This window comes from Xyrauchen texanus, chromosome 4, assembly GCF_025860055.1.
Source record: "Xyrauchen texanus isolate HMW12.3.18 chromosome 4, RBS_HiC_50CHRs, whole genome shotgun sequence".
Classification (NCBI taxonomy): domain Eukaryota; kingdom Metazoa; phylum Chordata; class Actinopteri; order Cypriniformes; family Catostomidae; genus Xyrauchen; species Xyrauchen texanus.
Window position 1 is genome coordinate 38811012 of NC_068279.1, and position 24132 is coordinate 38835143.

General features: G+C 38.5%; 1 protein-coding gene across 3 annotated transcripts in view; it reads left to right on the forward strand.

Moving 5' to 3' along the window:
• Nucleotides 1–24132, forward strand: part of LOC127636127 (calmodulin-regulated spectrin-associated protein 1-B-like) — a 54400-nt gene that overhangs the window by 10549 nt on the left and 19719 nt on the right. For 2 of the 3 annotated variants that reach the window (XM_052116554.1, XM_052116539.1), the window contains exons 4-9: nucleotides 11671–11832; nucleotides 12239–12319; nucleotides 13677–13709; nucleotides 19071–19212; nucleotides 21843–21982; nucleotides 22085–22181. In XM_052116554.1, the coding sequence (XP_051972514.1) occupies nucleotides 11671–11832; nucleotides 12239–12319; nucleotides 13677–13709; nucleotides 19071–19212; nucleotides 21843–21982; nucleotides 22085–22181 (655 nt within the window). The remainder of the gene's footprint in view (nucleotides 1–11670; nucleotides 11833–12238; nucleotides 12320–13676; nucleotides 13710–19070; nucleotides 19213–21842; nucleotides 21983–22084; nucleotides 22182–24132) is intronic. The other variant, XM_052116545.1, reaches the window with a different exon arrangement.

Below are 24132 nucleotides of genomic sequence, written 5' to 3' on the forward strand. Positions count from 1 at the left end.
ACTATATGTACTGCGAAGAAAATCATTAGTACACTAATATTCCATCCCAAACATTTCAGTTTTGTATGTATTTGTCTCACCATACCAATTACCTTTCAAAACAAGTCTGCAATTGTGACATGCAAGCTGTGATTTGTAGAGATCTTCCTGTTGTAGACATCTCCATTCACTCTAGGAAAAAAAAAAGCTGCTATTGTTGGCTTTGGATATGCTTGCCCATGCTTGATATGACAGTGTATATCCAGCCACTACAGTCACCTGTACAAACAGTCAGTTAGATCGGTGTTTGTGCTCAAGGGACACAGAGCGGAGTGGATTTCATTGATTCACCGCAGTATTTATTATTTTTTTCGTATGTGCTTTCTCCAGTGAATGGCAATCACTGATGCTGGTGAATCAGCATTGTCCACTCATGTTTCTATCACTACAGATGCAAATGTTTGTGGTTGAGCCCACACCCTGTACAGGGATTAGTACAGTCTGTTCCACACAAACCTGTTAGACCAAACAAAATGGCTTTGTGAGGTATAGGTGCAGCTTAATGAGAGAGAAAACTAATTTGTTTGCTTTGCACTAGTGTACTGGCATCAGTGACCATGTTTACATGCACTTAAGAAAATGTTTTATTCCAAGGGTGTTTGAACAAACATCATTAGATGGAGCCCAACAACATGCCAACACAGTGGAAAGAATTCAGCATTTCTGGGAGTACAGTGGGAAAATCGCATATGTAAAATATCGACTGTCCCTGAAGTCTGCATATATGCCCTTGTACTTTGTGGGAATCCCAGAGTTTTATGTTAGAGGGGAAACCCAACTACTGTATGCAATTCAGCTGCAGGTCATGATAGTATATTTAGGAAACAAACACAGCAACAACTCTGGAATATCTGGAAATAAAGTGAAGCAACAGAGTAAAATAGTGACGTCTTCCTCAGATGCCATGTGTGTTATTTACACTGTGTCGCTGGAAAATTACATTGCTGTGGAGAAAGCTGCTTACTGAAAAAGCAACATGTATATGGGGGTAAAGTGTACGCTGCTTATACAATGCAAGTAAATGGGAACGCTGTTTTCTCGCAATAAGCTGCTTTCTGGTGTTCCATAAATGACGTACAGCTGTCAGAATGAAGTAACTGCACCTTCAAATCTGCAGGTGCTGTTAGTGTTGCAACTGTGTGTGTGCTACTGCATCAACACCAAAGGGTCATTGTATGACCTGCTATAATTGACGAGTTAACCTGTGCTGGCAAAGAGCATCTTTCTCCATTGATGACCATTCCAAGGTTGTGGTGTATTCTGATGAAAAAATTGTTTCTTTCTGAATACAAAATAAAATGATAAATGTTGCAAGCAAAAAACATGTAACCCTCAAGGTTTTCTCTCAAATGATAGTAACAATGTTTTCTTGCGATAGATTATTTTTGGAGGGCCCCTAAGAGTGGGAAATGTACTTGTATTTCTCCCTGTTTGCTGCCTATTATGTCTGCTCAAGAACGTAAAGGGCTTAGGGTTGTGTACATTCTTGTGGTGTCATCAGCCTTGTCATGATGTGATTTCATGCAGTGCACTATGATTGTATTCTGCACATTTTGGCAAATGTAGCAGATCATCTGGATATTCAGTGCATACTTGGAATGTGCATACATTATGCATGCTTCAGAAATAAATCGAGTTGTATTATAGTAGGGCTGCACGATAACGGTTAAAATGATAATCACAATTATTTTGCTTAATTTTAATCACGATTATTCTGCCCTTTTATGTTGTATTGTTATTTATTTTAGTGCAGGGCTGCATGATTATAACAAAAAAAATCTGTTGCCACAGCTTAGATACCGATTCTAAAATAAAAAACAAAATTACATTTAACAGCAGCTCTCATGTTGAACAAGGTTTTAAAACTACAAATTAGTAAATTATTTATTTTGTCCATAATTAAGTGATTTTTGCCCATGCTTTACTTCCAATATAAGGATTTTCACACACAAGTTCTCATTAAAAAAGTATTTACTTTTATTGCAGTAAACAATAGTAATATAGTTCTGTAATAATTTAGCAGGTGGCAATGCTAAACGCTCTTAAGCATTTGTTTTGATGTTAACAAAAAAGTGTGAGTGTGAGTGTGAGTGTGAGTGTGTGTGTGTGTGTGTGTGTGTGTGTGTTGTTTTGACAGGGTATGTTACTCCATTCAAACATGGTGAAATTATCTTATCTCCTCCTCAACCCACAAAACCCTGGTGCCATGTGTTTACTTTAGATTTTTTAGACATTTGTAATGGCCAAACATACCTGAAATTATACAAATGTGCAATGAGGTAAATCTAGAGCACTTTTTAACATGGTCAACAAACGTTGTGATGCGCATGAACTGAATCGAACTCCAAGCACAGCTGTTCTGTGTTTAATATATAATGAGAGCATGAGATGGAATTCATGGCTATTGAGCACAGAACCACTCTAAAACCACTGTAACTCCACGCTGCAACTGAAGTTGGTCACACTTTATATTAGGTGGCCTTAAAGGTGCACATAACTGTGCAGTGCAACGGTAAACTGTCGGTAAACTGTAAACGGTAAACTGTCTGGTATATGGTCGGGAGTGGTGGTGGTGTAGTGGCCTAAGCACATAACTGGTAATCTGGTAATCAGAAGTACACTGGTTTGAACCCCACAGCCACCACCATTGTGTCCTTGAGCAAGGCACTTAACTCCAGGTTGCTCCAGGGGGATTGTCCCTGTAATAAGGGCTCTGTAAGTCGCTTTGGATAAAAGCGTCTGCCAAAAGCATAAATGTAAATGGTATAGTTCGGTAATATGTAGCTGTATGTGTGTATCAGTATGCTATGTTAGCTGATAAGTAGTTTTAGTTTAGTCTCAAGTTCATAGTAAAACAATCATAACTGTGTTATGCGTCCTCATCTTTCTGCATGTTGCCGGTGAATCACGTTCAGTCTCTTTGTATGTTACGGCATTGTTTTGGTCGATGCTCGCTCACTCACGTTCCTATGGAGTGTGCATGAGCAACAGGTAGCTGGCTGCAGTTCACTTAATGACCACAGGTGTCATTAATAACAAGGGTTTCTGAATCTTACATACTGCACCTTTTAACTTCTACGTACTAACATTAAATGCATACAAGACTATGTATTTACTGTGTAAATAAATGTTGTACTGTAAAATGCCCACATTTGCTGCTACTAAGGTTGAGGTATGGGTAGGTTTAGGTGTAAGGTTTGGTTTATGATTAGACAGAGTTATATGCAAGTACTTTAAATGTAATTACAATGCAACAACATGTATGTACATAATAACTGCACTGTTTCAAATGATCAAATACATAGTAGTTAAGGCCACTTAATATAAATTGTGTCACCAAAGTTTATTCAGCTGACTTGTTGCGTAATCAGTTAATGGCTGAACAGACAGTTGTTGAATGACTGGTCTCGGAACAGTTTGAAAGGCACCTGATTTTCATTCTACCTCCATATACAGTCTCTAAAGGCAGCATATTCCAGCTTTCTGATGCGAGCCTCATGTAAATCAAAGTGACGGACATACGAAACATATTCGTAAACACCTGCAGCTCCATATGTCAGCACATGCTCGAAAGTGAAAAAGTGATTGGTCAGTTGCAAACATCTAAAGAGAGCGTGGTTGGTCAGGTGAGGTGAAAGTAGACTTCAAAAGTGCTTGTGATTTGGTCTATAATCTGTAGTAACAGTATTATGTGAATGAACAAAACCTGGCTGATCATTTCTGTTTCCTAGCTCATTAATATCGTAGACGGTTATGCTTATTTAACTGTGAGAGGCAGAAATTGTGATGGCAATTAAAATATGATTTATTCTGCAGCCATATATGATAGTATGCTAATCTGAACATTAAACTGGATCATATGAGGTTAGTTTGGTCCAGTCTAGTGCTTGTAAAACCATTATGTAACAGCACATTGATTTTGTTTTTAATTGTATTTCCTTTTGACTCCTGTCCAAAAGGGTTCTAAAATCAGAATGTTTGTCAGTGTCTATATATAGCAACATGTTTAGCTTCCCGAGGCCATTGTTTTTGTATTTGTTTCTTAGGCAACGAATGTGTTCTGTGGCCCTTCACACACATTCTTCAGTTTTTTCATTGTCAGACCATAAGCATGCGCACAAATCATCTGAGAAACAAAAATAATCTGAAAGTGAAATGACATAATTGCTTTTGAGTAAGGAACCTATCCTCTTGTGCTGACATGTATTATGAACCCGTTTGAACAAGCCAGTGGTTGACTGGTGTTGCCGTTGCTATGGTAAATGGCTTTGTATAGCAGCTCATAATTTCACACCGAGGGCATTTCTAAATGGCAGTGTTGCGCCCTTGAAGGGCATTGTGGCAAGGGGACACCATTTGAAATTTTGTTTCAAACAAAAGTAGGATATATATTTTTTCCTACTAAGAGCCCTTTTACAAGACTATTTGTGAAGGGTACATTTCATACAGTTATTTCATGCTCCCTTTAGAGTGCCTACATCAAGAGATCTGTATTTCAAAGGGAGTAGGGCATATGGATGATCACTTTCAATTGGAATTCGCCCTAAGACTGAAGGCGCAGGAGCTGTGGCTTTAAGTCATGGGGAATTTTGTGATGGGTTATTCTTAGACAAAACCTGTTTTGTAGACAGCATTGTGCCTCAAAGTGGAAGGTTACGTGGAGCTTTTAAAATGTTGTAATAAATACCAAATATTCTGTCCTCTTTTACCTATGGGCTTATTGTTTTTGTTGTTAAGTGCCGTAAATTCGTATTTTGAGGTTCTTTCTGCCTGTCAATCATGCATGCTTCTAAGAACAGCCCATATAAGGCAAGCTGGATTTTGAATCCATTGTAGTTGGAACTTGGAAGCTGATCATTCAAGTTTAATGCCACATTCACCTTTATAAGCAGCTATGAGCGAGTCAGATTAAAAAAATATATATATATTTTTTAATCAAATTGTTTGTTTCCAGAAGTGTTGGTTATTCGTGGTTTTTAAACAATACAGACATTACAGCTGATTTTATGTAAAGCTGCTTTGGAACGAAGTGTATTGGGAAAAGCATAAAATACGTACGTACGTATTTATGTATGTATGTAAAATATTAATTCTGCTTTGGCAACATAATCTCAACTTTCTCTGTTTGCACTGTCAAACAAACAAGTGATAGCCAGTCCTGGAGCATTTTACTTATCAGAAATTGGCATAAATAATTCTGAGTAACTGCCAGCATCATTCAGTCATTGCCAACCATGTTAAAATAAAATTATACATTATAAATTCTGGATCTAAGTACCGTAATTTCCGGACTATTGAGCGCACCTGAATATAAGCCGCACCCACTGATTTTTAAATAAAATATTATTTTGAACATAAATAAGCCGCACCTGTCTATAAGCCGCAGGTGCCTACTGGTACATTGAAACAAATGAACTTTACTCAGGCTTTACGAAACACGGTGTGGCAGCGGGGGCGTGGTCAAGCGCCCGTCCGGGAGAGAAAAGCAATAAGGGCGCTTACACCTGAGCTAAATTATGTCGAACACCGGTGTCTAATTTCAGTAAGCATGGGGAGAGCGGCATAAAAAGGCAGCAGCCACAGAGCTGAGAGAGTGACACACGTCAGTCTAGTGTTGGCGCATAGAAGAATTGAGAAACTTTATAAAATTGATTAAACATTGCCCTGCTGAAAACTGTCACACTGGTGCCCGTGTGACAGTTTTCCCAAGAAGGACACGTGAAGCAGGGCACTTGAAATTAGACACCGGTGTTAGACATAATTCAGCGCAGGTGTAAGCGCCCTTACAGCTTTTCTCTCCCGGACGGGCGCTTGACCACGCCCCCGCTGCCACACACGGCTTGTAATAAAACAACAGTAGCCTACCAAGTCATTGGTCACTATCTTCCTCGTCCTGTGCACTGAAACCACTGAAGTCATCTCCTTCGGTGTCGGAGTATAGCCTCAGATTTAGTTGTCTTTTTGCACTGAGTCAATTCCTCACGCTGCTGTTTCCAACGTCTTATCATCGACTCATTAAGACCAAGCTCCCGTGCAGCAGCTCTATTTCCTTTTCAACAGCCAGATCAATCGCCTTCAACTTGAAAGCAGCATCATATGCGTTTCTCCATGTCTTTGCCATGGTGAGGGTGACAAAATGACTACCGTAGGCCTAATCAGAATGATGGGAAGTTTGAGCGCGCTCGATTTAATCTAAACTGTAAACAAAAAAAGTTGTTTTGACCTCAACCCGTTCGGCAATTTCATTGGTCTAATGAAAGCTTCACGCCGCCAAAAAACTGAGCACGTCACAGAATGTTTTTTATTTTTATTTTTATTTTTTTTTATAAAATTTGAAAGCGGGAAAAATCCATATATTAGCCGCGTCATTGTATAAGCCGCGAGGTTCAAGGCGTGGGAAAAAAGTTGCGGCTTATAGTCCAGAAATTACGGTGTAGTGTTTTCCCTAGGATGTTTTTCAGCAGCTGTGCTGCTGTGCGTGTGTCCACGAGCCTGCAAGGCCGTATTATTGCACGTTGGTGGCGTAAAAGCTTAAAATGACCTTAGAATCATTATAGATGGGTTATTCATGTTCAGTCTCAGCAGGAAACCGATGGAGTGCGTACTCCAGGTAGGGAAGGAGGTATTGCCCCAAGTGAAGGAGTTCAAGTACATCGGGGTCTTGTTCTTGAGTGAGGGGATAATGGAGTGGGAGGTTGGCCGGAGAATCGGGGCAGCAGGGGCGGTATTGCACTCGCTCTATCGCACCGTTGTCACGAAAAGAGAGCTGAGCCGGAAAGCTCTCGATCTACCGGTCAATTTTTGTTCCTACCCTCACCTATGGTCATGAAGGCTGGGTCCTGACCGGAAAAACTAGGTCACGGGTACAAGCGGCCGAAATGAGCTTCCTCAGAAGGGTGGCGGGCTTCTCCCTTAGAGAGAGGGTGAGGAGCTCAGTCATCCGTGAGAAGCTTGCAGTAGAGCCCCGCTGCTCCTTTGTGTTGAAAAGGAGTCAGTTGATGTGGTTTGGGCATCTGGTAAGGATGCCCCCTGGCCGCCTCACTAGGGAGATGATTCAGGCACGTCCAGCTGAGAAGACCCAGGATTAGGTGGTGAGATTACATCTCCACACTGGCCTGGGAACACCTCCGAGTCCCCCAGTCAGAGCTGGATAATGTGGCTCGGGATAGGGACGTTTGGGGCCCCCTGCTGGAGCGGCTGCCCCCGTGACCCGATTTCGGATAAGCGGTTGAAGATGGCTGGATGGATATTCGTGTTCACCTTGTCATGTGTGATGTTTAGAAGTGCTCAGAAAATAACTTTCAATATTTTTATTAAACATAAATACCAATTATATAAATACCAACCTAAATATAAACCTATATAACTGAACATACATGTCACAACAGGGCTCCAAACAAATATGTTCTACAGATGGTGGCACAATCACCTGATTTGGTAGTAACAGTGGGGGGAAAAAATAAAATAGTTTTGTCCTTAATTAAAAAATAAAAAATAAAGAATAAATTATGATAGAAACTAATATATATAATAATGCCAATATTTTTATATTTTATTATTTTGTCGCTGGAAGGCACATTAGACAGTGTAGCATTGATTTTGATTGTAAAAAAAGTTTGTTTATATATATAGGCCTACCTAATTTATTTAATTTAATAGGACTATTTAAATAATATACAAATATTTAGTATGAATATAACACATTGCACATCTGCCAAAATACCATAGTTACAAGTGTTACTATACTAAATACAAGGTAAAATTTTGTTAGGGTGGTGATGTGTGGTTTGTACAGCCTTATTTATGTTCTAGTCAGTTTTGTTTATAATGGTGTGCCATTTAAACACTGTTTAAATTCGTTAAATCACCAAGGCAAGAGGCACTAAGGGTTTTCATAGGGTTTTTCCACAGCCAAATTCGAATGAGTTTCGTGCCACGTTTCTCGCAGCGCCGTTTATAATGATTTGCACTGTGGGTGAGACTGCTCTGCACTTGCGCTGCTCTGTTCATTGAGCCGGCTGATAATTGATCCGGGTAGTGGCTAGTGCTGTTACATTCGTTTTGTTCTCATACAAAACAAACAGATGCATCACACATAATCAACGAGAGTTGGCAAACTCTGTAGTCGCACAGATGTGACCTCTATAAAATCTTAAGTCTCACCATCGGGAAAAAGTATTGAAAGATGTGACCATTTAGTCACAGTCTGGAGCCCTACATTTCTACTACCTTTGCCAAAAATGTTATCAGAGTAAAAGACTTTCCTAGAAGAGGTATAATGTCAGGTCTCCTGCTTCATTGTTGTGTATGTGTACGCACTCGTTAACCACCTTTGATGGGCTGCTATACGATGACTTCACTGTGAATACGTGGATATGCTGGGATCCCTTTTGCTTCATACAGGTGTCCCATTTAACTGCTCTCAGTATAAGTGTGCAACTGAGCGGTGCTGGCAAGTGTTACGTTGCACCATGGATATTAATGAACCATGTGAAATGTACATAGATAATAGCGGTGCACATAATTCAGCAGTGGCACTCCTGAATGCAAATAGGGGAAACACTGAAGTACTGATTACTATTGTCCCATGTCTGCCAACCATTTTAAGTGGTCCAAACATAATCTACATCCTGAAACTGTACTTTTAGTTGGATCTTAGGAGTGAATGCACTTGGCTGCATAGAAAATCTAAATGTTGCTCCCTATTTAGTAAACAACTTAACCTCCTGTGCTGTCTGTCTGCACTGGTCTCAGAACAGTTTGAAATGCACTTTATTTTCATCCTAACTCCATATAAAACATATTTCAGTTTTTTGATTATGCACCGTAAAAATATGATTTATTTGGGGAAAATAGTGCTATAGTCCACTATAGGGATCATTGTATTTAACAGTGTGTCGTTCCGCTATAAATTGCTACATTTTTTAAATGGCATATTGGATTAAACTAGAGACTCTAATCTTTTGATTCAATTAGGATTCAATGTAAAAACTTAATTAGGTTTCTTACCAGATGTAGTTTTGTTGGTGTTTCTCCCAAAGATGAATTCAGCTGTGATCTGTGTTGTTTTGCCACATGACTCTGTGTTTTACCATTTACTGACAGCTCAGAATGTACTGAACTGAGATCAGTCCATTTAAATTAAATTAAATTATGAAGATAAAAGGCACAGTTCTCACAGAATGATGCAGAGAGTCGGCACGAGGATAAACAAGCACGAGATACATGGGGAACTTGAAATGTCTGTGCTTCCAGCTCACACAAATGCACAAGTGAACCAAAACATGCACTTGTAGTTTCATCTAAAATGTATTACAATATAATCACTTTAAAGTTTATATTGTATTGGCTGATAAATACTGCATGAACCGTAATTATTTAATAGTAGATTATCATTCATCAATAGTTGGACATTAGCAATGGCTTTTTGTTTGTGATGTGTCTTTTTTTTTAATAACATTTCACAGTAATAATTGTGTATCAGTTCATAAACTGTGATGGTGGTGTCTTGGCTCCTTTTGCAATGCTCTATATGCAAATATTCACCAAATCCAGCTTTTTTTAGCTTTTATATTCACCAGACGAAAGATTTTGGCCACAGAGGAGTACAAAAAAACCAACAACATATCGGCAACTATCGTCATCGATTTGTGCAGATTACGGTAGTTCCAAAGAACAACTATCGGTACGATTAATAATCGGTTAAACTATATGCATAATTTGGACATTTGTAGTTTACTTAGTCTGAGGTACTTCCAAACTAAACAAAATGATTGTCTGAGTTTGGATTTTTTTTTTTTAAATTTACCAGATTTACCAAGATGTCCTACTGTACAATTGAAGTCAGAAGTTTTCATACACCTTAGCCAAATACATTTAAACTCCGTTTTATACAAATCCTGACATTTAATCGTAGAAAACATTCCATGTCTTGGGTCAGTTACGACCACAACTTTATTTTAAGAATGTGAAATGAGGGAATATTTCATCACATTCCCAGTGGGTCAGAATTTTACATACGCCTTGTTTGAATTTGTTAACATTGCCTTTAATTTGTAAACATTTTGTGTAGTTTTCCACAAGCTTCTCACAATAAGTTGCTGGAATTTTGGCTCATTCCTCCAGACAGAACTGGTGTAACTGAGTCAGGATTGTAGGTGTCCTTGCTCGCACATGCTTGTTCAGTTCAGCCCACAAATGTTCTATCGGATTGAGGTCAGGGCTTTGTGATGGCCACTCCAATACCTTGACTTTGTTGTCCTTAAGCCATTTTACCACAACTGTGGAGGTATCCTTAGGGTCGCAATCCATTTGAAAGACCCGTTTGTGACCAAGCTTTAACTTCCTGGCTGATGTCTTTTAGATGTTGCACATATATCCACATAATTTTCCTTCCTCATGATGTCCTCTATTTTGTGAAGTGCACTAGTCCCTCCAGCAGCAAAGCAACCCCACAACACGATACTGCCACCCCCATGCTCCACGGTTGGGATGGTGTTCTTCGACTTGCAAGCCTCACCCTTTTTCCTCATAACGATGGTCATTATGGCCAGACAGATACATTTTTGTTAATCAGACCAGAGGACATTTCTCCAAAAAGTATGGTCTTTGTCCCCATGTGCACTTGCAAACTGTAGACTGGCTTTTTTATGGCGGCTTTGGAGCAGTGGCTTCTTCCTTGCTGAGCAGCCTTTCAGGTTATGTCAATACAGGACTCGTTTTACTGTGGATATAGATACTTGTCTACCTGTTTCCTCCAGCATCTTCACAAGGTCCTTTTGCTGTTGTTCTGGGATTGATTTGGACTTTTTGTACCAAACTACGTTCATCTCTAGGAGACTGAATGCGTCTCCTGGAGCGGTATGATGACTGCGCAGTCCCATGGTGTTTATACTTGCGTACCATTCTTCGTACAGATGAACTTGGTAACTTCATGTGTTTGGAAATTGCTCCCAAAGATGAATCAGACTTGTGGAGGTCCACATTTTGTTTTCTGAGGTCTTGGCTGATTTCTTTTGATTTCCTCATGATGTCAAGCAAAGAGGCTCTGAGTTTGAAGGTAAGCCTTAAGATACATCCACAGGTGCACCTCCAATTAGCCTATCAGAAACCAATTGGCTAATTGCCTAAAGGCTTGACATCATTTTCTGGAATTTTCCAAGCTGCTTAAAGGCACAGTTAATTAGTGTATGTAAACTTCTGACCCACTGGAACTGTGAAATATGGTCAATTAAATATGAAACAATCTGTCTGTAAACAATTGTAGGGAACAATTACTTGTGTCATTCACGAAGTAGATGTCCTAAATGACTTGCCAAAATTATAGTTTGCTATATGAAATATGAAATCTGTGGAGTGGTTAAAAAAATAAATTGTTTTTTAAAATTTGTTGAGTTAATGAATTCAACAAATGTATGTACATTTCTCACTTCAACTGTACTTAAATTGATTTGATCCTGTTTTTGTTTGTTTGAAAGGGTATTCTCTTAGATATTGCTGCTTTTATTTTTATGGGTGAAAGCTGCTGAAATAGTTATTTTATAAGATTTCAGCCTCATTTCTCTGCCCTCACATTTTAAACTGTATTCTAATACTGGAGTGATATTTTTCTTTCCTCTGATGATGGCACAGAGTTCCCACATCCCCATGATCGATGCTTTGATGATGGCCTACACCGTGGAGATGATCAGCATTGAGAAGGTTGTGACCTGTGTGAAGCGTTTCTCCACATTCAGTGCCTCCAAGGAGCTCCCCTTTGACCTTGAGGATGCTATGGTCTTCTGGATCAATAAGGTGTGTGTTTTGAAAGGTGTGGCCCTTCGTCAAGTCAACACAATATTACTTTGTTTATTTTGGAACTGTCCTTGATGGATCACTAATCCTAACATCTTAACTTGCCTTTGAACTGAATACACAGTTTACGTTAGTTAAAATTGTGTGTGTTGTATAAGCCAGTTTGTGTTGGTTAATTGGTACAATGTGATACAGAAATACACCTAGCTTACCTGCATCTGTCTAATCAAGTTTTTCGTTCCGGGTAGGGGCACGGTTTGCATTTCAGTGTTTATCCAGATTGTTTCCATTCAGTCTAGCATGACGCCTTCCGCCAGTACTTTTAAAAGGCTGTCAAAATGGGCATGTCTATAATTATTTACATTTATTTAATAACAATATCTTAATGCCTTCTTTGTGATTACAGGTGAATCAAAAAATGAGGGAGATCACAGAGAAGGAACACAAATCAAAGCAGCATCTACTAGAATCTCCAAGTCACCAAAAGGTACCACACATCCCAGCCCACATGTTTCTGATATAGATTGTAAAACTCTGATTCTCAGGCCCTGTTTACTCCTGGTGTAAACATCAAGTGTATATGCACTTCCTGTGCTCAGGGAATCCTAACACATCTTATCACTTAGCTATATCTTTGAATATTTTTCTCTAGCAACAAGCACGCTTCATGAATGCCCTTTCGTGCCCCAGTCAGCAACAGAAGGCACAGTCAGTAATAGTGCTGCAGACATGGTTATTTCAACGACAGTAGTCTGTTACGGAGAAATACAGTGAGCAGCATTATAGATGGGCAGCAGAGATAAGGAGTATTTAACGGAGTACTCGACCGTATGAGTTGTTGTATTTACATGTTATGGCTGATGATATTGATATTATGACATTGATAGTGGTAGCTAGCTAACCAATGTTAGGAGGTTTATCTAACGTAACATCAGCTTTGCTAGCGTTAAATCTTTCACCTCAGTTTTGAATTAAATCATATTGCCCTTTTTCATGGGCAAATGAAATGGGCTAGCCAGCTTGCTACATGAAGAGTGTCAACTCCAGTAATGTTGCTTCTCATCTGTTATCACATGTTAATACACAATGTTCTTTTATGATCTGTTTAGTTCATTATTTTTATATTTAAAGTTTGTTCAAAAGTAATGCTAATAGGAGCTCCCTCCACTTTATTTTTGAAAAACAAATTGTTGATATGTGGTTTTGCAGTATGTCATTAAACACATCTTCATAGGCATTTAAAGGACGTTTAATGTTGGAGTTTGTTAGTCTAAATTTTGACACTAAAATTGTACATCAGCCCCAAATATCGGTTATTGGTCTCCTTGATTACTAATAATCGTTATCGGTATCTGCTCTGAAAAAATCATATCGGTCGACCCCCTAGTTTGTGGCAAATGACCGCAAGCAGAGCACTACTGCACTTTGTAGTGCATAGCACATACAGACTACATATTTATTTAATTAAATTGCAGCCTTTTGCGGCTTAAAAATCACATTTGGTCATGTAGCGGCCTGTTTTTCCAAAAGTTAGAATCTACCATCAAAAACACACAGAAACACACATTTGAAACTTGTATTTTGACCCCTTTTCATAGGTCATAATACCAGGTGTAAACAGGACCTCAGGTGCAGATGCAGGTGTTAACTGAAATGGCGAGACTCATCTCATTATATTTATTTAACCAGTGTCATAATACTCCTAATGGCATTTGTATAATATCTTCAGTGGCATCATTTTAGCAAGGTCAGACCTGTCTGCTCTTTTCTTCCCTGACTTTACATCATTTCTGCTCCTCTTCCTGTCTCTTTCCCTCTAACCTCATCCCTCGCTACTTGGATAGTCTCCCTCAAAATGGTATTGGAAACTAGTACCTGTAAGTTGGCTGTGAGTGCTTCGTCTCCACCACTGCACGTGTAGTATGTTTCATTCTGAACGCACACCATCACCACTCAGGCTACGCTTTTATCTAATCAATGCACACTGGGAGACGCTTCTGTCCAGTGGCTTATGCTGCCCTGTAATCACACTAAATGATTTGCCTTTCATTCTTTGTTCCCATGAAGTTAATGAGCGTATGTGTGGGTTTATGTCCATGTTATCTAACTCAGCTGTTGTCGCATATCTGTGCTGGATTATCTGTGGCAGTCATTTCCATTTCCATTTGTCTATTTCTCGTTCTGTCTGTCTCTCTTGGCTGTGTCAGTGCCTCAGCCTGATCTTATGTTTGCACTGGACCATTGCATGCAGGAGCCTGTAGAGTAGATATGTGAATTATAAGGAATTTAACCATTCTGATTCCTCTTAATGATGCAGGTTCCTTAATATTTCAATGAATGATTCTTTTTGGTATTTTGATGGAGAATAATGAATTGTTTCGAAAACACCACTTTTAATGTGCAAAAGCGGCAAATTACCACAATAAGGTGCATAAACAGAGATTTAGATTGCAGGACACAACAAATCACAATAAAGTTGATAGCTGATTCTTGAGGACATCTGGCTGAAAATAAGAAGCATGCTGATCATCATGACAACTGCCATGCAGCTGTGTACTTTTTCACTTTTTATTATGGTGTACCATCCGTTTTGGTGGAACAATGCAAAATCGTTGGTCAGACGTTAATTTGGTTTTGGTATTTAAAAAAATGGTTCTAAATAAATACCACTTCTTGATCCCCAACTCTACTGTCGAGTATTTACAAGTGATACTGACATATTCTGTCTTTAATCTGCTCCCCCTTGACATTTGACAGGATAACATTTTCACATCACGATAAATGTTGAAGCTTTTACTACAGTATACAGTATTATCATGGTATTGAATTACATGACAAAAACGGGTTGAAAGATAAACAGAATTTGTTCCCTTAACAAGTTTAATTGGGGAGTCATATGTCGCTATGTGAGGGTTGGTCGCTTCGATGCGAGACCCGCTTAAAATTTTAAGCAATATTAACTAGTGAGAACTGTAATAGTTTTGTTTGTTAAACTGTGCTGGGACGGCAGTATGTCGAAAAGGTTTGAAATTGTCAGGCTGTGGGGACATTAAAAATCACTTATGTTCACAAAGGTCGGACACTCCTCAGGATCAGAATTGCTGATGTAATAATGTTAGTTTAATTGGAATCCCAGAGGGAAAAGAATGTCAAGATATGGTGAGGTTTTTGGAGGGTCTCGTTCCATATATGATCGACATAGCGGGTCGCCGGCTCAAAATTGAGCACACCCAGAGACTAGTGCCATTTTCAATCAGCTTCCGATCTAACCTGGGAAGATTCTTGCTGTCAGAGACTTTGTTCTACGAGTGGTGAAAAAAGGCAAGTTGTGCTGGGAGGTGCACAACATCATGGTTTTCCGGACTTTGCTAGAGCTCCACAAGTGAAGCAGGACAGATTAAACGAGTGTAAAAATGACTGCACCAACAGAAGGTAGGCTTTGCACTGCTTCATCCTGCTAAGCTGAAAATTGACTCCAAGGATGGACAAGACTTTTACATGCCCATGACAAGCTATGGCCTTCATTAAATCAATGGTGTGAGTGGGTAATTTTTCCTGCACTCGATCAACAATACAGACAATATATCGTGCATTTTACTGATGCAGTGTGAGAGGGTTTGTTGTACTGTTGTCTGCCCACTGGCTCCTACCTTCTTTGTTGTCTTGCTGTTGAGCTCATTCGTTCACTTTTGTTATTTCACTGTTATTATTTACTTGGGCCATTTTAAAATTAAATTTTTATTGAAAATATTTATGTACATTTTAATGGCATGGTTTATTTTAAAGAAAAATAATACATCTATCTATGTCACTACTGCTGTCAGTAGTGATTGATCAGACCCCAATCGCTGCCATCTCACATGATGTTAAGGCTTTGATGGGGTGGAATGGGACTATCTTTTTAAGATTTTGGGAGCACTCTTATTTGGTGGAATAAGTTACTTTAAAAACAACCGTTAGCAGCAGTGCAAAGTAATGGATTCATTTAATTTTCTTTTGGTAGGGGAACCTGGCAAGGCTGTCCTCTCCCCTTTATTGTTTTGTTTTGCCCTGAAAACATAAGCAGCCACAATAAGAAAAGAGGATTATTTTCCTGGTATTGTAGCAAGAGGTGTGGTGCACTTCTCTATGCAGATGATAAATTATTATTTGGCTCCGACCCTATAGTAGATCTATGTTTAGCCTCCATAAAATGTTCAGGATACAGGGTGAATTTGTTTAAATTGGAAGCTCTTGCTCTGACAGCATATTGCCCAGCCACGGCTTTCCAACCTGGCACAAGCAAGTAGCACAAGCAAGGCATTAGGTATTTAGGCATTTTAATTGCAGAAAATTTGAGAGATTTAGTTTGTTAATGAAAAGGTTCTCGTGTGATGTGGATAGGTGGGCTTCAATACATTTGTCTATGGCAGTGAAGGTCAATGTTATAAAAATAAATTGTATCCCCAAATTCAGTTATCTACTACAGTCAGAACGCACCTCTGCATGCACGGCGACTCCTGGGGACACTCCTCCACTCGGTTGTCTGTTCCATTGTGCAGTTACCTTTTATAATAGCTCCTCCCCGGGTGGACAGGAGTCAGACCCACGACCCCGGCGGAAAGAACGCCCGCCGGGGGTCGTGGGTCTGACTCCGATCCACCCGGGGAGGAGCTATTATAATCACGACAGTTATAATCGCAATTCGTTTTTCGATTAATTGTGCATCCCTACCGTGACATGACTACTCTTTAGATCAGTAGTCTAGCTCTCACTCTGTCCTGTTTGTAACTAGTCTTAAGTGTCTGTGTAAAAAAAAAAAAATAGATGACTTTTCCAGGTCTGAATTTTGTAGGTCTATTCTGAGGTCACCAGTTGGTTAATGTGGAATTACCTTTATCACCTCATTAAAAAGTAACTGCACAATGGAACAGACATGTAGATGACATTTGTGTATAGTCATATTGCTTTGTATGAACAATGCAGTGATTAAATTACAGAATTTTAATTTTTGGTTGAATCATCCCTTGAATTTGTATTTAGTCTTTTTGCATAACCCTCTAGTTTTATTAGTCCGGAAAATAGAGTTATATGCTGTGTAGAGGTCGACCGATTAATCGGTCGGCCGATTAATCGGCCGATTTTTTTGCATTTTTTACATAATCGGCATTGGCCAATATCCACGCATATCAAGCCGATTATTAGGCAGGCGCATCTGTGGGCAGCCTAGTGTTGTTGTGGAACACGTATTCAACGCACGCTGCCCCTAGAGTTATTTTCCAGCAGAGTGAGCAGACCTCATCCAGTGCCTAAGGAAGGAGCTAAGTTCCTTGGAGAAAACAGTAAGGGTTAAATTTGTATAACTTATTTATATTTAAAAACGTTTGATATGTTACTGCCAACTTCAAGAAAAAACGTGACAAACGCGATAGTTGACATGACGTTCGGCTACTTTGGATATTGGTAGCGTAGTTGAAGTTGCATTATCACAGCAGAAGGGTGGCTATCATGTCACAATAAGGAAGCAAGAATTTTGCAATTACAGACAGTGAATCTGAGACTTTTATTTGTTCTGTTTGTGTGTCTTATATTTGAGAGGGCTGTCACTCAATGCAGAGAAATAAGTAATAAAAGCCACAGCGAGCACAACTTGAGCCCTGCATAATGAGTGATGACGGAGGACAGAACTAAACATTCAAACGTAGCCTGGTTTAGATCTGTGATATTAGTCTGATTTTATTTTAGATTTCGCCTTCGAAAGATTATAAAAATAATATTTATACATAAGCCGCATTCTGTCTAGCACAACTTCCTTCCCTTCACAGCGGTGCACTGACATTTCTCCCTAAAACTCAAACTTAACGTCAGAATCAGCACGATCGGTGATTGTTGTAAATTGCTACTGTTGCTGAATTGCGGGACGCGTTTAATAATAAAAAGAGCGCAAGAGATACCGTTCCCAAGGCGCTGCGCGCTCCGAAACACACCGCAAATAGACAAGCAAAGTATAGGCTACTTTGGGTTTCATGTGTGCGTCTAAACGATCAAATATACACAAAAATATGTCAAAACGACCGGCTTGGAGATTCACTTAAACACAGTTTATGTCTTAAATGGACGTAGTTATGGAAATAGTTGGGAGAAAATATGCTGCATCAGGAGCCTATTAGACTCTGAACTCGGTCTTAAAGGGGAAGCAGTCTAATGAAAATGTTGACGATTGACCCATTACTGCGAATCAAACAACAAAAGGCGAAGAGAAAATCACTTGCAGCTCTTGTTGAATGAATAACTTCTGCATTAATGAGCATTAATCTATCTATGATAAACTATGCAGTGTTATTTTACAATTGATTACTTTATTAGATTTATTTTTAGCCCACACCTGAACAGTAATGTTAGTAGACCTTCCTGAAATGAAATCACTGTGCCTATATAACGTTAATATTTGTGTAATATATATATACCGTTAAGATTACCGTTAAAGTACCGGATCGATAAGCAGTATCGGTAAGAGTAGTAATACCATTAAAACCTTAACGATACCCATCCCTAGTTATGCCTGTGCTTCTCTTGGATGCTCTGAATATTGGATTACGTGTCTGGATTGCCCCTTAATTAAAGCTGCATTTGGATCTCAACCTTCGTGTCTCGGAGCAGTTCGTAACACCTGCTTTGTTTATTTAATATATTTGTTATACATTATTTATACAATATGTTTTTACATTATACATTTTTAATTTAAGTGTACAAGTGCAGATTGGTCAAGTGTTCAATAAACGTATTTGTTGAGAAATGTTGTCTATCTTAAGTAATTATTTGTTACATTTTATCTTTCAAATAAAAGGTTCAAATAAGAGGTTAAAAACAAGCACATATCGGCCAGATATCGGCCAAAATAAATAGGCAGCATTAATCGGCCATCGGCCAACCCGGATTTCAAAAGATCGGCATCGGCCTGAAAAAAACAATATCGGTCGATCCTCTAATGCTGTGTTTCCCAAAAGCATCGGAAGCTTAAGTTGATCGTAGAGATCATTGGCGCGCACAATTCCAACGATCTACTTAGGCTTACAATGCTTTTGGGAAACACAGCCATATTCAGGTGTGTCAGGGCTTAAATAATTCCCTTCCTGAAACAGGTCGCTGGCATAGAAGATACCTGTCCCCATGTGTCATAAGTCACTTTTGTATTGTGGCATGTTGGAGTAAAGTAGGTGGTTGTGACAGTTTGTCTCCCTATCATCTGTCACCCGCAGGTACGGTATCGGCGGGATCATGCCTCGGGTAGACCACTACCGTACTTCCCCCTGCTGGAGGACCTGATCAGGGACGTGTGTGACGGTGCTGCACTGCTGACAGTGGTCCATTACTATTGCCCAGACCTGATGAAGCTTGATGGTAGAGGGACACCTTTTGCTACTCTTTTTTGAATAACACTGCAGCAACGTATAATTATTTACGGTGTGATATGTAAAAGAAGGGTGGTGTACAACTACACATTTTCAAAATCATGTGACTAGTTGACTAGTCAATCTTAAGGAAGGCATATATAAATGGTGTAGTTTAGGGTCTTGTTTGCCAGATACCAATCATATACATATCTTAGCAGTACACAGACACTATGTAGACAAGTACAGCCTTAAATATGGTAACTGACAGATATTAAACAAATAAACAGCCTAAATATTTATGGAAGTTGTTAATGTGATTAGTGATTTGTACCATACTCAAAGTCTTTATTTTTCTATTAACTATTTCATAAACTATTAGAATTTGTATATTTGAAATGAACAATTATGCTTATTACACTGCTACTAAATATTGATTTAGTAGAACTCGAGCAAAGCTATTTAAGTAAGCTATGATAGAAAGTAATTATTCTACTTGACCACTGAATGCTGCAATTGTCCAATCAGAATCAAGTATTCCAGTTAGCCATGTACAGTAATAAAACCTTATAGTGTACCAATCTATTATATTACGCACAAATGATTTTGAAGTCGGACAGCAATTGTCTCTAATTTAATTGTTAAAGGTGATGAACAAATTTGCTACAAAAGCAGTGTTTTGGTGGCTTTTGCAGCAGTGATTTAAAGCGTATTAATTTATTTTATTTTTGTTTACTATGTTTAATGATAATCAAAAGAGAATGGAGTTGCAAGCCCTTTTGACATTAAATCATGTTCAGGATATTCTACTAGTCCAAATTTTATTTTTACTTTTTTATTGCAACAGAACATACATAGAGAGTACATAAAAGATGATACATGCAGCAAACAAAAAGGGGCACATACAAGGAGATACAATACATAAAGAGGGATACAACAGGGGGAATACATACATAAGCATAGACAGTGCAATACATTGTCAAATATATGTACAAAAGGAATTCATAGCAGAAGAAATGCATAATGTGTAACATAAACACAGGGTTGGGAGGGTTACTTCTGAAATGTATTCCATTACAGAATACATGCTGTAAAATGTAATTTGTAATGTATTTCGTTAGAATACTCAAGGTCAGTATCGTATTCCAAATTCTTTGTATTACTTCTGCACTGGTATATCTTTTTCACTTGTTTTGACTATAAAAACTCAGTAAGACATAATACACATGTTATGTCTTACTGAGTTTTTATTAATATATATGTTTCACCGCTGTTCAAATGCACTTTGTATCGCATCATTTATATGTATAAATGTTTTCCATCTGAAAGGACTAAATATTAAATGAAATAAATTACAATAAAATGCAAAGTAATCTCTTCAGTAATCAAAGTACTTTTTAACTGTAACTATATTCTAATGACTAATTATTTAAATTGTAACTGTAGTGGAATACAGTTACTTATATTTTGTATTTTAAATACATAATCCTGTTACATGTATTCTGTTACTCCCCAACCATTGTGTTAGATTAAGATTCAACTTTTATTGTCATTGTGCAGAGTACAGGTACAGAGCCAATGAAATGCAGTTGTTTTTGCATATCCCAACTAAGCTGGGGTCAGAGTGCAGGGTCAGCCATGAAACGGCGCCCCTGGAGCAGATAGGGTCAAGGGCCTTGCTCAAGCCTCAGCCTTAACTGCTGAGCCACCACTGGCTGGTTATGTTACAGCCTTAATCCAAAATGGATTAAATTCATTATTTTCCTAAAAATTCTACAAACAATACCCCATAATGACAACATGAAAGAAGTTTGTTTGAAATCTTTGCAAATTTATTAAAACTAAAAAACTAAAAATAAGTTATTAACAGCCTTTGCTCAATACTTTGTTGAAGTACCTTTGGCACCAATTACAGCCTCAAGTCTTTTTGTGTATGATGCTACAAGCTTTGTAGAATTTTGAGGAAAATAATGAATTTAATACATTTTGGCATAAGGCTGTAACATAACAAAATGTGGAAAAAGTGAAGTTTTGTGACTACTTTCTGGGTGCTCTGTATACAATACGGAAAGTGAAAACACGCACAAATGACAATAGTACGTGGGTTGATTTCAGCTTTTGAATTTAAAGTGTGTGGTAACTGGATCAATGCTTTGAGGTTTATATGATTTATGAATGGTCTTCCTTTTGAGATGATAGATACAAATTGTGTGATAAATTTGTGGACATGTTATTAGAAACTAAATAAATGAATTAAAAATAATAATAATAATTTGCCTTTTTTAATTATGCCATCAAATAGACAGATGTCCATGTACATCCCGTTGGACAAAATAACAGTTGATTCTGGCACTCCCCCCCTTGAATATCTGATTGAAGTTGAAGTGTGATGCTACAATGTTAATTCTAGAGCTGTGTAATTTTTGATTTCTCATGCTGTTGTTTTGTTCACCTGTTGCTGCACGTCAGATTGCCTCTTGAGCTTAAATAAACTGCTCTGTGAAATTGTCTTTTCAGATATTTCAGCCCTCAAGCAAATATTGACTCCGTTTCAGCCCTTTGTTTACAGTTTATGAATGTCAGAAACTACATGCCATAGGATAGCTTGTTTGCTTACCTCGTCTTTTTTGTTGTTTGCAGATATCTGCTTGAAAGAGGTGACCTCAATAGCAGACAGCCTTTATAATGTCCAGCTGCTAAAAGAGTTTGCCAATGAGTACCTTCACAAAAGCTTCTATTTGACTCTGGAGGACATGTTGTATGCACCTCCTGTGCTCAAGGTAAGCTATTCAGTCATGCATTATGAGTCTTATCATTATCAATTTCTTTTATTTCCATATGGGTCTGTTGTTGATTTTTCCACTGTTGGATTCTTCCTGCAGCACAATGTCGTGGTGTTTATTGCAGAGCTTTTCTGGTGGTTTGAGATTGTCAAACCTGAATTTGTCCGTCCAAGGGACTTTCAGGAATTTAAAGATGGTGAGGAATGATTTTGCTCTGTTTGTCATATTATTGTTCAAAGCGTCTGAAAATGGTCAATGTGGTTTTCTGCTACAACACTTTAAATCTGGGGTAATTACTTCAGTTTACAAGATTCTAAAATAACATAAAAAAAACTATAATGCAATAAGTATCAAACTAACAAACAATAATTTTTGTAGGTCACGTATTAATCTTGGCGAAAGTTAAGTTATAAATAAATATACAACGGTTCGTTCCGGTCCTTGAATCTGATTGGATGAGAGACGTTTCATGAATACTGATGGTCTCACACCATCAGCACTCCGACGCTTCACTGTTTGTATCACTCCGCTTGTGTTCATACCATTCTAAACTAAAGTGTAAGAGCTTTGCATATGTGTTAAGAGGTATATGCATCTCTTTACATGTAATTTGTTTTTGTTTTTGACATGACATATTTTAGCTAGCATGTGGTGGCAAAATACCATTTTTGTGTGTAATAGAAGCCAGTTAAGGAACATGAGTCAGCATCAGTTATTGTTTACATTCATCAGCACAACATGATCGCTCATATTACTACTACACTACTAAAGCTAGGAAATAGCTTTAAACAGCTTTAAACTAACAACTTAAGCATTAAGGCTCATCACAGCTGAGAGACACAACAGACTGATTAATTACACAAACTCAAGGTTCTTACCTCTTACCGGATTTTCCACATTGGAGAGGAATTTTTCCACTAAGAAAATAGGATGAATTTGACCAAAATGACATTATTTTTAGAAAGCGGACTAACACACTACACCATCTCTGCTTGGGAGTGGCAACAGAAAGATGATTGTACACACACTCTCTTGTGACATTTTGAATTATGCTTGGACGCATCATTTGGTTTAAACTAGCAACGGCAGATTCTGATCCGCTGCGTAATATAGTTCCATGCACAAATGTTTTTTATGGCTGTATTCAGTTTTTCCTAATTTTATAAAATGCACTTGTTCATTGAACTGTTGTATATAAGCAATATCACACTCGTAGTCATGCTATATGGCCCTAAATCAGCACTGCTGTGATAACCTGCAGCCGAATCACAGCAGTGCTGATGCACAGCCGTGGCCAAAATATTGGCAGTGACATAAAGTTTGTGTTTGCAAAGTTTACTGCTTCAGTATTTGTAGATAATTATTTCACATGTTTCTATGGTATACTGGAAAACAATGAAAAGTATTTCATAAGTTTTAAAGGCTTTTATTGGCAAAAACATTCAATATGCATAGAGTCAATATTTACAGTGTTGACCCTTGTTCTTCATAACCTCTGCAATTCGCTCAGGCATGCTGAATGTCAGCTTCTGGGCCAAATCCTGACTGATGGCGATCCATTCTTGCCCTATTAGTGCTTGGAGTTGATCACAATTTGTGGGCTTCTCCTTGTTCACTCGCCTTTTGAGGATTGAACACATGTTCTCTATGGGATTAAGATCCGGGGAGTTGCATGGCCACGGATCCAAAATTTAAATGCAATGATCACCGAGCCACTTCATTGTCACTCTTGCCTTGAGACATGGTGTTCCATCATGCTGGAAAATGTACGGATCATCACCAAATTGCTCCTGGATCGTTGGGAGAAGTTGCTCTTTCTTTATTCATGGCAGTGTTTTTGGGCAATAATGTGAGAGAGCCCACTCCCTTGGATGAAAAGCAATCCCACACATGGATGGTCTCAGGATGCTTCACTGTTGGTTCTACACAGGACTCATGGTAGCGTTCACCTTTTCTTCTCCGGACTATCGATTTTCCAGATGTCCCAAACAGTCGGAAGGGGGCTTCATCAGAGAAAATAACTTTGCACTAGGGTTGCAACGGTATGAGATCTTCATGGTATGATAACAGTCTCAGAAAATATCACGGTTTCACGGTATCACGGTATACGGTATTACACAATTACTATTATTAGTGAAAACAGAAGG